The sequence below is a fragment of the Dryobates pubescens genome, chromosome 17 (genome assembly GCF_014839835.1).
Source record: "Dryobates pubescens isolate bDryPub1 chromosome 17, bDryPub1.pri, whole genome shotgun sequence".
Taxonomy (NCBI): Eukaryota; Metazoa; Chordata; class Aves; order Piciformes; family Picidae; genus Dryobates; species Dryobates pubescens.
Window position 1 is genome coordinate 10,245,778 of NC_071628.1, and position 13,115 is coordinate 10,258,892.

General features: G+C 48.7%; 1 protein-coding gene across 1 annotated transcript in view; it reads left to right on the forward strand.

The window, feature by feature from the left end:
* SPG11 (SPG11 vesicle trafficking associated, spatacsin) overlaps nt 1–13,115 on the forward strand; it is a 50,535-nt gene that overhangs the window by 6,131 nt on the left and 31,289 nt on the right. Inside the window, exons 5-15 of the mRNA XM_054168816.1 lie at nt 653–790; nt 1,623–2,071; nt 2,692–2,837; nt 3,725–3,857; nt 4,481–4,636; nt 7,955–8,136; nt 8,271–8,447; nt 9,735–9,806; nt 10,211–10,338; nt 11,332–11,510; nt 11,966–12,173. Coding sequence (XP_054024791.1) covers nt 653–790; nt 1,623–2,071; nt 2,692–2,837; nt 3,725–3,857; nt 4,481–4,636; nt 7,955–8,136; nt 8,271–8,447; nt 9,735–9,806; nt 10,211–10,338; nt 11,332–11,510; nt 11,966–12,173 — 1,968 coding nt within the window. The remainder of the gene's footprint in view (nt 1–652; nt 791–1,622; nt 2,072–2,691; nt 2,838–3,724; nt 3,858–4,480; nt 4,637–7,954; nt 8,137–8,270; nt 8,448–9,734; nt 9,807–10,210; nt 10,339–11,331; nt 11,511–11,965; nt 12,174–13,115) is intronic.

The window sequence follows — 13,115 nt, forward strand, 5'->3', positions numbered from 1 at the left end:
TCCAACCCCAACAATTCTGTGATTCTAAACTGAAACAGTTTTGCAGTTCAAGCTGGATGTTAGGAAGAAATTCTTCTCAGGAAGAGAGATTTTCCATTGGAATGTTCTGCCCAGGGAGGTGGTGGAGGCACCATCCCTGGAGGTGTTTACCATAAGACTGGATGAGGCACTCAGTGCCTTGGTTTGGCTGATTAGATGGTGTTGGGTGATAGGTTGGACTTGATGATCTTGAAGGTCTTTTCCAACCTGGTTAATTCTGTGTATCTGTGATTCTGTTCTGTTCTATCCCATCCCATCCCATCTCATCCTATCCTATTCTATCTTATTCTATTCTATCCTATTCTATCTTATTCTATTCTATCCTATTCTATCTTATTCTATTCTATCCTATTCTATCCTATTCTATCCTATTCTATCCTATTCTATCCTATTCTATCCTATTCTATTCTATTCTATTCTATTCTATAGCTGATGTCCACCTTGAATCTGCAGTAACCATGAGGTCTTGATGGCTCACCTGGATACCTCTGAATGCTGTGAGCGAACTGATTCCCTGATAGCTCCTGCAGGAGTTGAACGTGAAGTGAAAAAAGCCCCCAAAAAGTCTTAAATCATCTGAGGGAGCTGAGATTTCATGTTTATTTCTTCACAGGCAGTTCCCTGGGCATTTGCTCTGCAAGAGAGATGGTGAAGCTCTTCCAATGAAACCTCCTGAAGGACTTGATGAGGATGATCTTGCTAGCTCCGACTACAGCATGGAGCTTCTGTCGCTGCCGTTCCGCACAGACAGGTCGGTGTGGTAGTTTCAGGCTGTGCCTAGAAAATATCCCCCAGATCTTGAACAGAGGGTGGTAGGATGTAAATAAATCACCATTGGGTGGAAAAAAAAAAAAAAAAGAAAATCATGATAAGTTCTAAGCAGTCCCATTGGACAGATACCAGGCATAAAACACTTGGATCTGTAAATTAGTTCTCTCTTTTCGCTTCCTCCGCTCTAGAATCAGAATCAGCCAGGTTGGAATAGACCTCAGAGATCATCAAGTCCAACCTATTACCCAATCCCTAACACCTCCTGACAACTAAACCATGGCTTCAGGTGCCACATCCAATCCTTTTTTGAAGATCTTCAGGGTCAGTGACTCCACCACCTCCCTGGGCAGCCCATTCCAAGGGCAAATTACTCTCTCTGAGAAGAACTTTCTCCTCACCTCCAGCCTAAACTTCCCCTAGCACAACCCCCCTGCCATGGGCAAGGACACCTCCCACTAGAGCAGGTTGCTCAAGGCCTCATCCAGCCTGGCCTTGAACACCTCCCCAGGAAGGGGGCATCTACAACCTCCCTGGGCAACCTGCTCCAGTGTCTCACCACCCTCACTGTAAAGAATTTCTTCCCACTCTCCAGTCTCAATCTCCCATCTTCCAGCTCAGAGCTGTTGCCCCTCGTCCTGGCTTTGTTACAGAGAAATACATAGGGCATTTTAAGGTTGAAATGCAAGGGGCTGGATGGAATCCAGAAGCTTAAAATGCACCTGATGGAACTGAAGAAACTTCAAGTGTATTTATCTGTGTGCTTCTTGGTGTGACATACCTGATGTCACAGGCAACTCCTTTCTTCACCCCAGGTCCTGGAAGGCACACTTAGCCTCACTCTCTGATAGAGTAAGGAGAGGAAGACCAGGTTCTTCAAACTCAGTGACTGACTTGAATTTACCCTGGTACCAGTTTTTTACCCACCTGGAGGACCATGACCCTGAAATCTATGAAACTCCTGAGAAGATGTTGGCTTTTGTTCCCCGGGTTGTCTCATGGGCCCCTTCCAGCCCGGGCCAGAGCGATGGGATGAGGCAGCAGTGGAAACAGATCCCCCCAGGAGCACCACAGGAAGTGGGGCACCTGGAGTGTAAACTGGTCACTGGAGTTAAAGCCCTCTTTGTGGTGGTCACAGCTGACAGGGGATTGACTCTTGCTCTGTGGGATTTCGAGTCAGGAGATGTGACCTATTACCACTTCAGCAAAACCAGTGTTTATGTGGATTGCAGTGCAGAGGTGCCAACATGTCTGCTTCTGACAGGTGAGGGGTTATAGATAACCATTGTGATGTAGCCTTCTGATAAAGCTTTGTCCTTTGGCTTTTTTGGCTGCTGGTGGCTCATGGATGTTTTCTTGTGGAGGTGGGCTCCAAGCAGACCATCAGCAGCTCCGTGTCACTGTTTTAGAAGAGAATCATAGTCCTGAAATTGGGTTGGAAAAGCCCTCTAAGGTCATTGAGTCCAGCCTTCAACCCAACACCACCATGGCCATTAAACCATGTCCCCAAGTGCCATGGCCACACACTTCTGGAACACCTCCAGGGATGGTGACTCCACCACCTCCCCGGGCAGCCTGTGCCAGTGCCTGACCATCCTTGCAGGAAAGAAATTGTTCCTGATCTCCACCCTAAACCTCCCCTGGCACAACTTCAGGCCATTTCCTCTCATTCTATCACCTGATACAGGGGTGAAGAGACCAACCCCCAGCTCACTCCAACCTCCTTTCAGGGAGTTGTAGAGAGCCAGAAGGTCTCCCCTCAGCCTCCTCCAGGCTGAACAACCCCAGGTCCCTCAGCCACTCCTCGTGAGACAAGAGACAGAACTGTTGTTGTGTCACAACTTGCTGCTCTGTTTTTAATGCTGGTTTGATTGTCTTCCTTAGAGGATGGTCTCTGCTTAGTCCTGTTTGGTTTAACTCAGGAAGAGTTTCTGAACAGGCTGATGATCTACGGCAGCGCTGGAGTGGTCGATGCCCTTTGTCATCTCAACGGGTGGGAGCGGTGCTCAATTCCAATGCATGCACTGGAGGTAAAGAAGTCTGCTTTACAGGGAGCAAAACCCCACCTCTTTAAACTCCTAAAGGCACTTCAGCAACGTTCACAGTGCTTTGAGACACTGCTAGGAGTAACCTAATAGCATCTAAGGGCTAAAAGTAGTGTTTGAGTTAATAAATAAGCAATGGGAACCCCAAGTAACCCAAAAGGAGGACTAGAAATAGAGTAGAGTAGAGTAGAATTGAATTGAATTGAATTGAATTAACCAGGCTGAAAAAGACCTTTGAGATCATTGAATCCAACCTATCACCCAGCACTACCTAATCAACTAAACCATGGCACCAAGCACCCCATCCAGTCTCTTCCTAAACACCTCCAGTGATGGTGACTCCACCATCTCCCTGGGCAGCACATTCCAATGGACAATCTCTGTGAAGAACTTCTTCCTAACATCCAGCCTAAACCTCCCCTGGTGCAGCTTGAGACTGTGTCCTCTTGTTCTGGTGCTGGTTGCCTGGGAGAAGAGACCAACCCCCACCTGGCTGCAACCTCCCTTCAGGGAGTTGTAGAGAGCAAGAAGGTCTCCCCTGAGCCTCCTCTTCTCCAGGCTAAGCAACCCCAGCTCCCTCAGCCTCTCCTCACAGGGCTGTGCTCAAGGCCTCTCCCCAGCCTCGTTGCCCTTCTCTGGACACGTTCAAGAGCCTCAGTGTCCTTCTTAAACTGAGGGGCCCAGAACTGAGGGTTTGGTGGTGACCTGGCAGTGCTGAGTTAAAGCTGTTCAAGGCCAGGCTGGATGAGGCCTTGAGCAGCCAAGTCTAATCTGAGGCATCCTCACCCATGGTGGGTGGTTGGAGTAGATGATCTCTGAGGTCCCTTCCAGCCTAGGCCATTCTGTGATGCTGTGATGCTGTGTTTGGCCAGGCAGGTTTGGAGAACCGTCAGCTGGACACAGTAGATCTATTTCTGAAGAGCAAAGAAAATCTCTTCAGTCTGTCTGCAGCCTGCTCTGGAGCTGACCAGCCTCCTGCCAGTGCATCCCAGGCTTACCTGCAAAGTAAGTCACACACTTTCAGCTCCACAGAGCTTTGAATTTCATTGCCTTTCAATTGATGGCTGGCTGTTTGTAGCCACAGGTTGAATTGCCTCTGCTCTTGTGTGTTTGAGGGTGATGCTACACTGCAGCTTCCCTGCTTTGGGGAAGGAAGAGAGGAATGGTGCATAATGTGCAGGGGTTTGGTGTGTTCTGGTGCTGCCAGTAATGTTCAGGGGGTTTGGTGTGTTCTGGTGCTGCCATTAATGTTCAGGGGGTTTGGTGTTTTCTGGTGCTGCCATTAATGTTCAGGGGGTTTGGTGTGTTCTGGTGCTGCCATTAATGTGCAGGGGGTTTGGTGTGTTCTGGTGCTGCCATGCATATTATGAGCATTTTGATGTGCAAGCAAAGCATTTTAATATGCTGTTGTAGGGGTGTTGGACTAGATGACCTTCAAAGCTTCTTTCCAACCCAAAGTGTTCAGTGACTCTCTTGATTATTTCATAGATCATCTGGTCCAACCTTTTGTTGTTGAAGACCTTCTGTTGTAGCAATACCTTTAGGACTTTTTACCTTGAATGCTGAATTTATGTGATCAGTCCCATGGTGAAATGCAGATGTTTTCACTCTGTTTGTAAATGTTGCAGATTTGGAAGAGCTGAGGCCAGCTCTGAATCTGCTTTGCTCAGCAATCAGAGAAAATGATCTGGAGCCTCACAGCAAACAATTCTCTGAGCAGCTGCTGCACCTCACCTTGACTTTCCTTACCAAGCAGCTGGAAGACATTTTTGTGCACACAGAAGGTGAGATTTCTCATTTCTGCATCTGGGTGGAGGCAACCCCAGGCACAAATCCAGGCTGGGCAGTGAGTGGCTGGAAAGCAGTCCTGAAGAGAGAGACTTGGGGGTGCTGGTGGATGAGAAGCTCACCAGGAGCTCTCAGTGTGCACTTGCAGCCCAGAAAGCCAATCAGATCCTGGACTGCATCAAGAGAAGTGTGGCCAGCAGGCCAAGGGAGGTGATTCTCCCCCTCTACTCAGCTCTGGTGAGGCCCCACCTGGAGTACTGCCTCCAGTTCTGGAGCCCCTAGTACAAGAGGGATCTGGAGGTGCTGGAAGGTGTCCAGACAAGGGCCACGAGGATCATCAGAGGGCTGGAGCACCTCTCCTATGAGGACAGACTGAAGGAGTTGGGGCTGTTCAGTCTGGAGAAGAGAAGGCTCAGAGGTGACCTAATTGTGGCCTTCCAGTATCTGAAAGGGGCCTACAAGAAGGCTGGGGAGGGACTTCTCAGGATCTCAGGTAGTGATAGGACTAGGGGCAATGGAATGAAGCTGGAGGTGGGGAGATTCAGGCTGGATGTGAGGAGGAAGTTCTTCACCATGAGAGTGGTGAAGCCCTGGAATGGGTTGTCCAGGGAGGTGGTTGAGGCCCCATCCCTGGAGGTGTTTAAGCCCAGGCTGGATGAGGCTCTGGCCAGCCTGATCTAGTGTGGGGTGTCCCTGCCCATGGCAGGGGGGGTAGAGCTAGATGATCCTTGTGGTCCCTTCCAGCCCTGACTGACACTATGATTCTATGATATTGAATCATGCAGTGGTGTCATGTGTCATTATTTAGGGAGCCAAGAACAACTCATTTGTCATTAATTAAAGGACTACAGTTGCCTAGAACTAAAAACCAGAATGTGCTGGGGGGTGGGGTAAGGCATGGAGTGACACTGGGGATCCTGCAGGGTTTTCTGAAGGCTACCTCTAAAACAATCATTCCCATTGTTGTTATTCTCTGAGCCAGATAACTTGGGTAGCTCAGTTGGAAGGAAGTTATTGCAAGGTAAGATCTCTGGGAGGACCTTAGAGCAGCTTTCCAGTATGTGAAGGGGCCTCCAGAAGAGCTGGAGAGGCATGGAGAGATAAGACAGGGGACAGTGGCTTCAAGGAAGAAACTCTTCCCCATGAGGGTGGTGAGGCACTGGAACAGGTTGCCCAGAGAAGCTGTGAAGGCTTCAAGCCTGGAAGTGTTCCAAGCCAAGTTGGATGGGGCCTTGAGCAACCTGCTCTATTATGAGGTGTCCCTGCCCATGGCAGGGGGTTGGAACTGGATGACCTTTAAAGGTCCTTTCCAACCCAAACCATTCAGTGACTCTGTGAACATGAGAGAATCCCAGAGGACAGCTTTGTTTTGCTAGAGAAAAGTGAGGTGAGATGTCCCTACACAGGGGGTCCTGCTGCTTGGATCTCAATCCCTGTCAGTGGTGGCTTTTGGTCTGCTGACCAACAGGCAGAGAGATTTTAAAGCAGCACTGGTTCCTTCTGACAGGAAAAGCTGCACATCAGTAACTGTAGATCCTTTTGGGGACATGATTTTTATCCATGTGGTAACATTTTTATCAAGGTTATCTTTAAAAGTCCCTCCCATTTTAGATGGCATTTATCTGTCTAATAACTGCTCAATCAGTAAGGTTGGAGAAGACCTCTAAGATCACAGTAGCCAGATAATTTCCTGCTCCTGGAGGATGCTGGAGGCTCATCAGGTCCAACCTTCTAATCAACACTTCTAACTAACACTTCTAACCAACACAGGTCTAACCTTCTAACCAACACTTCCATGTCCCAGAGGTAACTAAAGGGCTGAAATGTAACTGAAGAAGTGTCATCCTTATGAAATGTCCAAGAAGAGACCCATAGAATGGTTTGGGTTGGAAGGGACCTTTAAAGATCACACCCAGTCCAACCCCCTGGCACTCAGCAGCTAGATCAGGCTGCTCAGTGCCCTGAGGATGAGGCATCTAGCACCCCTAGGGTCATGGATATCTTGACAGAGTGATCTAGAAGCTGAGGTCCCTAGCAGAAAAGCCTAGAGGTGTTTGATACTGACTGGAACATCTTTCCTTGACTGGGAGCTTTCATTCCTTGCTTTCACTGTGTAGATTTTATGTAGGTCATTCAAAAGAAAGCTCAGCTTCACACTTGGTTTCTATCCTCTTTGGTCCTAGGCCATCTAAAATGTCAAGTGACCACCACTTGTCTGCTGCTGGAGAGGATTCATGTGCTAGATTCTGGCTCCAAAAGAACTACCCAATGATCAGGATTAATAAAAACTTGCAGTTCTCATTTAGTTGGCCCTGAAAGGAGGAAAGACCTGGATGAAGACACAGGGAGCTCTGTGGAACACTGGCAGGATGGTAACTGTGTCCTGCCAGTGAGCTGATGGTGGTGGGAATGTGTCAGTCCTCATACAGATTGAAGTGCAGTGCAGAGCTGATGTGTCCTTTCCTCTGAGATGTCCTCTTCATTAGTCTTTGGTCACAGCAACCCCATGCAGTGCTACAGGCTGGGGTCAGAGTGGCTGGAGAGCAGCCAGGCAGAGAGGGAGCTGGGGGGTGCTGGTTGATAGTAGGCCGAACATGAGCCAGCAGTGTGCCCAGGTGGCCAAGAAGGCCAATGGCATCCTGGCCTGGATCAAGAATAGTGTGGCCAGCAGGAGCAGGGAAGTCATTGTGCCCCTGTACTCAGCACTGGTTAAGGCCACACCTTGAGTCGTGTGCCCAGTTCTGGGCCCCTCAGTTTAAGAAGGACATTGAGCCACTTGGAGGTGTCCTGAGAAGGGCAAGGAGGCTGGGGAGAGGCCTCAAGCACAGCCCTGTGAGGAGAGGCTGAGGGAGCTGGGGTTGCTTAGCCTGGAGAAGAGGAGGCTCAGGGGAGACCTTATTGCTGTCTACAACTCCCTGAAGGGAGGTTGTAGTCAGGTGGGGGTTGGTCTCTTCTCCCAGGCAACCAGCAGCAGAACAAGAGGACACAGTCTCAAGCTGTGCCAGGGGAAGTTTAGGCTGGAGGTGAGGAGAAAGTTCTTCCCAGAGAGTGTTGTTAGCCATTGGGATGTGCTGCCCAGGGAGGTGGTGGAGTCCCCATCCCTGGAGGTGTTCAAGAGGGGATTGGATGTGGCACTTGGTGCCATGGTGTAGCAGTCATGAGCTCTTGGGTGACAGTTGGACTGGATGATCTCTGAGGTCTTTTCCAGCCTTACTGATTCTACGATTAGTCAGGGTCGGGCAGCACTGCTGGGCAGTAAACACTTTGTGGGGTTCACTTGTGCTTAGCTGACCTTGTTCATGTCTCTTTGCCAGAACCTGATGGATTCCTGCAGAGAGGGGCAGATATTTTAACTGATTACATCATTAAGCTGAGGAAGTTCCTGAGGAAATACCCTCGCCCCCACAGGAGCACAGTGCAGGCAGGACGAGGGGAGCTGGATGAGGACCTGCTTTTGGTAGAGGAAAGACAGAAGTGGGAAAAGCTGACAGCAGAGGTAAAGTGACTCATTGCTTACTGCTCTGCTTAAAGGTGTTTAAGGAAATTGCTAATATGGTCATGGCTTTAAACTCTTGGAGGGGGATGAAAATGATACAGGGATGAGACCAGATGTTTTTCTCCCCCTTTCAGGAAGTCATTGCCGAGGCCATCTTAAGCAACAGAATGCCAGAGGCCCAGATCTTCTTCCAAACACAGCAGCATCCTGCTCAAAGCCTTCCAGAGTTTATTCAGACAGGGTTGAACTTGGTCTATGACTGTCTTCTGAAGGACAACACCAGAGAGGCCTGTGAGCTGTTAAGGAATATGGTGAGAGGTGTTCAGTAAGTCTTAACGAAAGAAATGAATGCTGAGAGAGTGGGGGAGGCATTGAGGTCTCCTGTGGGTGTGTGGGTTCCAACACCACACACCTGCTGCAGTGCAGATCAACTTGTTTTAAAGAACTGCTTTGTTCACTGGTGCCCTCACCTTCAGTGGGTTTGCAGATGACACTAAGCTGGGTGGGAATGTTGACCTGCTTGAGGGTAGAAGGGTTCTGCAGAGGGCTCTGTCCGTGCTGGATCGGTGGGTCAAAGCCAGTTGTCCTGAGTCTTGCACTTGCCACCCCATGGACTCTCCAGGCTTGGGGCAGAGTGGCTGGAAAGTGCCCAGTGGAAAAGGACCTGGGGGTGTTGGTAGACAGCCATCTGAAAATGATCCAGTGTGTGCCCAGGTGGCCAAGAAGGCCACCAGCATCCTGGCCTGTGTCAGGAATAGTGTGGCCAGCAGGAGTAGGGAGGTGATCATATCCATGGACTCAGCAGTGGTGGGGCTGCACCTGAAATCCTGGGTTCAGTTTTGGGCCCTCACTCCAAGAAGTACCTTGAGGGGCTGGATTGTGTCCAGAGAAGGGCAACAAAGCTGGTGAAGGGTCTGGAGAATAGGTCTGGTGCGGAGCAACTGAGGGAACTGGAATTGTTCAGCCTGGAGAAGAGGAGGCTGAGGGGAGACCTCATTGCTCTCTATATCTCCCTGCAAGGAGGTTGGAGCCAGGTGGGGGTTGGTTTCTTCTTCCTAGTATCAGGTGACAGAACAAGAGGAAATGGCCTGAATTTGCACCAGGGGAGGTTTAGGTTGGAGTTTAGCAACAATTTCTTTGCTGCAGGAGTGGTCAGACACTGGAACAGGCTGCCCAGGGAGGTGGTGGAGTCACCATCCCTGGAGGTGTTCCAGAAATGTGTGACCATGGCACTTGGGGACATGGTTTGATGGCCGTGGTGGTGTTGGGTTGGTGGTTGGACCTGATGCTGTCAGAGATCTTTTCCAACCCAAGAGGTTCTATGACTCCAAGCTCTGAGGGAGACTGTGAGCATGTGTTGACTGATGCACTGATGAGCAAAGAGCAAAGGTGGTTGTGGCAGGTCTGATGTTTAACAGGCACACATCTTATCTCCAGCCATGCTGGAGACACCACACAGATCACCTTCAGTAACTGAGGAAGTGACCCATCACAAGCATGCCTGTGAAAGGTTATGTGCTTTGGGATGAAACTGGATGTGTTTAGTCCGTCATCTACAGCTGCCTTTGCACACACTGAATAGCTTCTTCTTTCCTTAGGGCTTTGATGTGCAGGAGGAATTGCATAAGATCTGTTTCTACACAGCTGACAAACCCATTCGAGACCTGTTGGTGAGTGTGGAAAAGGCTTTTTAGGGGGGGATGGGGACCCAGCTGATCTTCTGAAGTCTGAGGTGCATTTACCCTGAGAGAAAGCATTGCACTGAACACCCTGGGGGGAATGGGAACAAAGAGCTCTTTGTCCCTCCAGCCTTGCAGTGTAGCTGCTGCTGTGAAGTCACTGACATGCCTGCAGTTAACCTAAAAATGGTTTCAAATGTCCTTTTTTTGTTGCTCTGGCTCTGATCTTGTTCTCCTTTGCTTGCCCCCATTGTGAGGTTTTCACCCTCTCGTGATTGCAATGTGTTGGCCTCCAGTTGGCTAACTCTTTGCACTTGCAGGATCCTTTCCAGCTTTGCTGTCTCACAAGCAGGTAACACTTGTAACTGGAGGTAACCATTTCATTTGAATTAAAGGTGAAAGTCTTGCAAGAAGAGAATTACTTTTCTGAGAAAGAGAAGAAAATGATAGAGTTTGTGCATCAGGTTGAAAGCTGTTACTGGGGGTCCTTCCAAGAGAACCCAGAGATGCAATCTCTCTCCAGGTAATGGGGGTTATGAATTTTTAGTTACTAATTCAGAATGTTAATAGGATTCAAAATGTGGTGGCCTCCAGAGGTCCTTTCTAACTGCAACAGTTAGATTTAGATTAGAAACTGTGGTTTGCTGCACTAACAAAGGCAGTCTGCTCTCATTTCATCTGTTCCACACTCTGATCTTTGCTGGCAGAACTAAGGCTCAGTCAGGGAAGTTAATTCATTCTCTCATTAATGGCACAATTCCTGGCCTGCTCTGGCACTGAGGATACACTGTCCTCAGTGGGACACAGATCTTCTGTTCATGCCATCACCATAAATGAAGTATTAGAGTGGAGTAGGATAGGATAGGATAGGGTAGGGTAGGGTAGGGTAGGGTAGGGTAGGGTAGGGTAGGGTAGGGTAGGATGGAGTGGAATGGAATGGGATAAGATAGGATAGAATGGAATGGAATGGAATGGGAATAGAATAGACCAGGTTGAAAGAGACCTTTGAGATCATTGTGTCCAACCCATCATCCAACACCATCTAATCAATTAAACATGGCACCAAGCACCCCATGCAGTCTCTTCCTGTTCTTCATAACTGTCACTAGAATTATGACTCAAATTGAAGGTGCAGATGGAATGTTTGCTCTGTTTTGGAGAGAGGAGATCCATAATAAAGCAAGCTAAAGAACCTTACAATCATCTTAGAGTTGAATAAGTGGCTTTATACTTAGTCAGCTCTGAAATGATTTCAAGGTTCTGTATGTTACAAACCTTGTTATGGCACAAAGCTTATCACTTGCAGTGTCAGCTTGAGAGAGGTGAGGCTGTCCTTTGCTCATTCCTCTCATAAACACTCTCAAGCTGAGCTAAGCCCCTCCACCACTTCCACAGCTCCCTTCCAAATGGACTAACCCAAATTTGTTGAGCCTTGAATCATCTTTGATTTGTTAGTTTGTGGACTGTGGTTGAAAAGAGCACTAACAAGCATCCCTAATGCAACACCTGGTTGCAGTTTCAGGAGCTGGAGGAAGGAGCAAGACTTTTCCAGGCATGCAGATGTTCTGGACTCACTGCTGAGTGGTGACAGGCACGGGGTTCCCAAGAGGAGAGTCAAAATCATGTTGAACTGGGCTCAGTGGTGGGATGAGCTGGTGCAGGAAATGATTCTTCTCCCCAAGAGGCCACGTCAAGGCAAGTGTTCTGCTGCTATGGGTTTCAAATGTCAGTTGAAAACCTGTCTTTGACACTGTGTAGGAGAGGCATTGATAGAACTAAAGTTGGGTGCTACCACAGTAGGTCACTGGGTTTTTTTGTCAGTGATAAAGGGTAAACAAAGAGCTTCCATCCTGTTTACCTTCTGGCAGGGAAGTGAAAAACTCAGGACTAGCTAAAAGGGACTTGCCTAAGGCATGGCTGCTTGTAAATGTTCTACTCTGCTATGTTCTGTAAAGCTGATGGCCCTGGGGCATCACACTTAGCTTTACCAACAGAAAGCTCTAAGAAGCTGTGACAGTTCTCTTCATCTCAGCTTTGCTGGCCATCAGAAGTGTTCCATACACATGGGTCCCTATCCAGAGCAGTGTCAGCCTTTCCCTGAGCTGTGTCTGTCTGTGCTGCTTTCATCACTTTGCCTTTCTGAAACACAGACCTCAAGACCTGCAATCCTGAAGTTCTCTGGATGCACTTGACAGCCCAGCATGATTGGCCTAGTATTTGCTCATGGGTTGAAGAATGTGATCCCAGCCAGCCCACGTGTGGACAGACTCCCTGGCCTCCTCTGACTCCAGCCATTATTGACCAGAAGATGCTGTGCAGTAGCTACATGAGAAATGATATTTTAAACAAGCTGGCCAGGTATGTGCCCTTAGTGCATTGTTCTTCTAACTTGCTTCCTTGGATGACACCACAATGAGGTAGTTCCAGAATTACACAGCATCATAGAATTGTTTGGGTAAGAAAAGCCCTCCGAGTCCAACCATCCACCCAACAGCACCATGGCCACTAAACCATATCCCTAAGTGCCATGGCCACAGGTTTCTTGACCACCTCCAGGGGTGGTGACTCCACCACCTCCCTGGACAGCCTGTTCCAATGCCTGACCATTCTTGTAGGAAATAAACTGTTCCTAAGGTCTGACCTAAACCTCCCCTGATACAATTTTGGGCCACTTCCTCTCATTCTATCACCTGATACCAGGCAGAAGAGACCAACTCCCACCCCACTCCAGCCTCCTTTCAGGTACATGTTAATGAATCTCTGATATGTATTGATTTTTGTCTTGTACTTAGTGCCCTCTTTTGAACTAGCACAAACCCATGGGTCCAGTTCATTTTAGGCTTGTACTTGCACTTCCTGGTACCTGAAAAGAGAAACGTGACAGCAATGGAAATCCTTCATCAGCCCTTTGATATTTCACAGTGATTACATTCCTGATGCCCATAAGATTCCCTTACACTGGTCAGTTTTAAGACTCAGCTTGACAGGGTGCTGGGCCAGCTTGTTTCAACTCCACTATCACCTGGAAAGGTTGGACCAGTTCTTTACCTTGAGGGTAGTGGAACAGGTTGCCCAGGGAGGTAGCTGAGGCCCCATCCCTGGAGATATTCAAGGTGAGGCTCAACAAGGCTCTGGGCAACCTGATCTAGTGGAGAATGCTTCTGCTTACTGCAGAGGGGATTGGGCTAGATGACTTTTGGAGGTCCCTTTCAACCCAAACAATTCTGTGATACCTGGGAGTCCTTCCAACCTGGCATTCTGTGATTCTCTGTGATCCTGCACACAGCATTTCACTCCTCA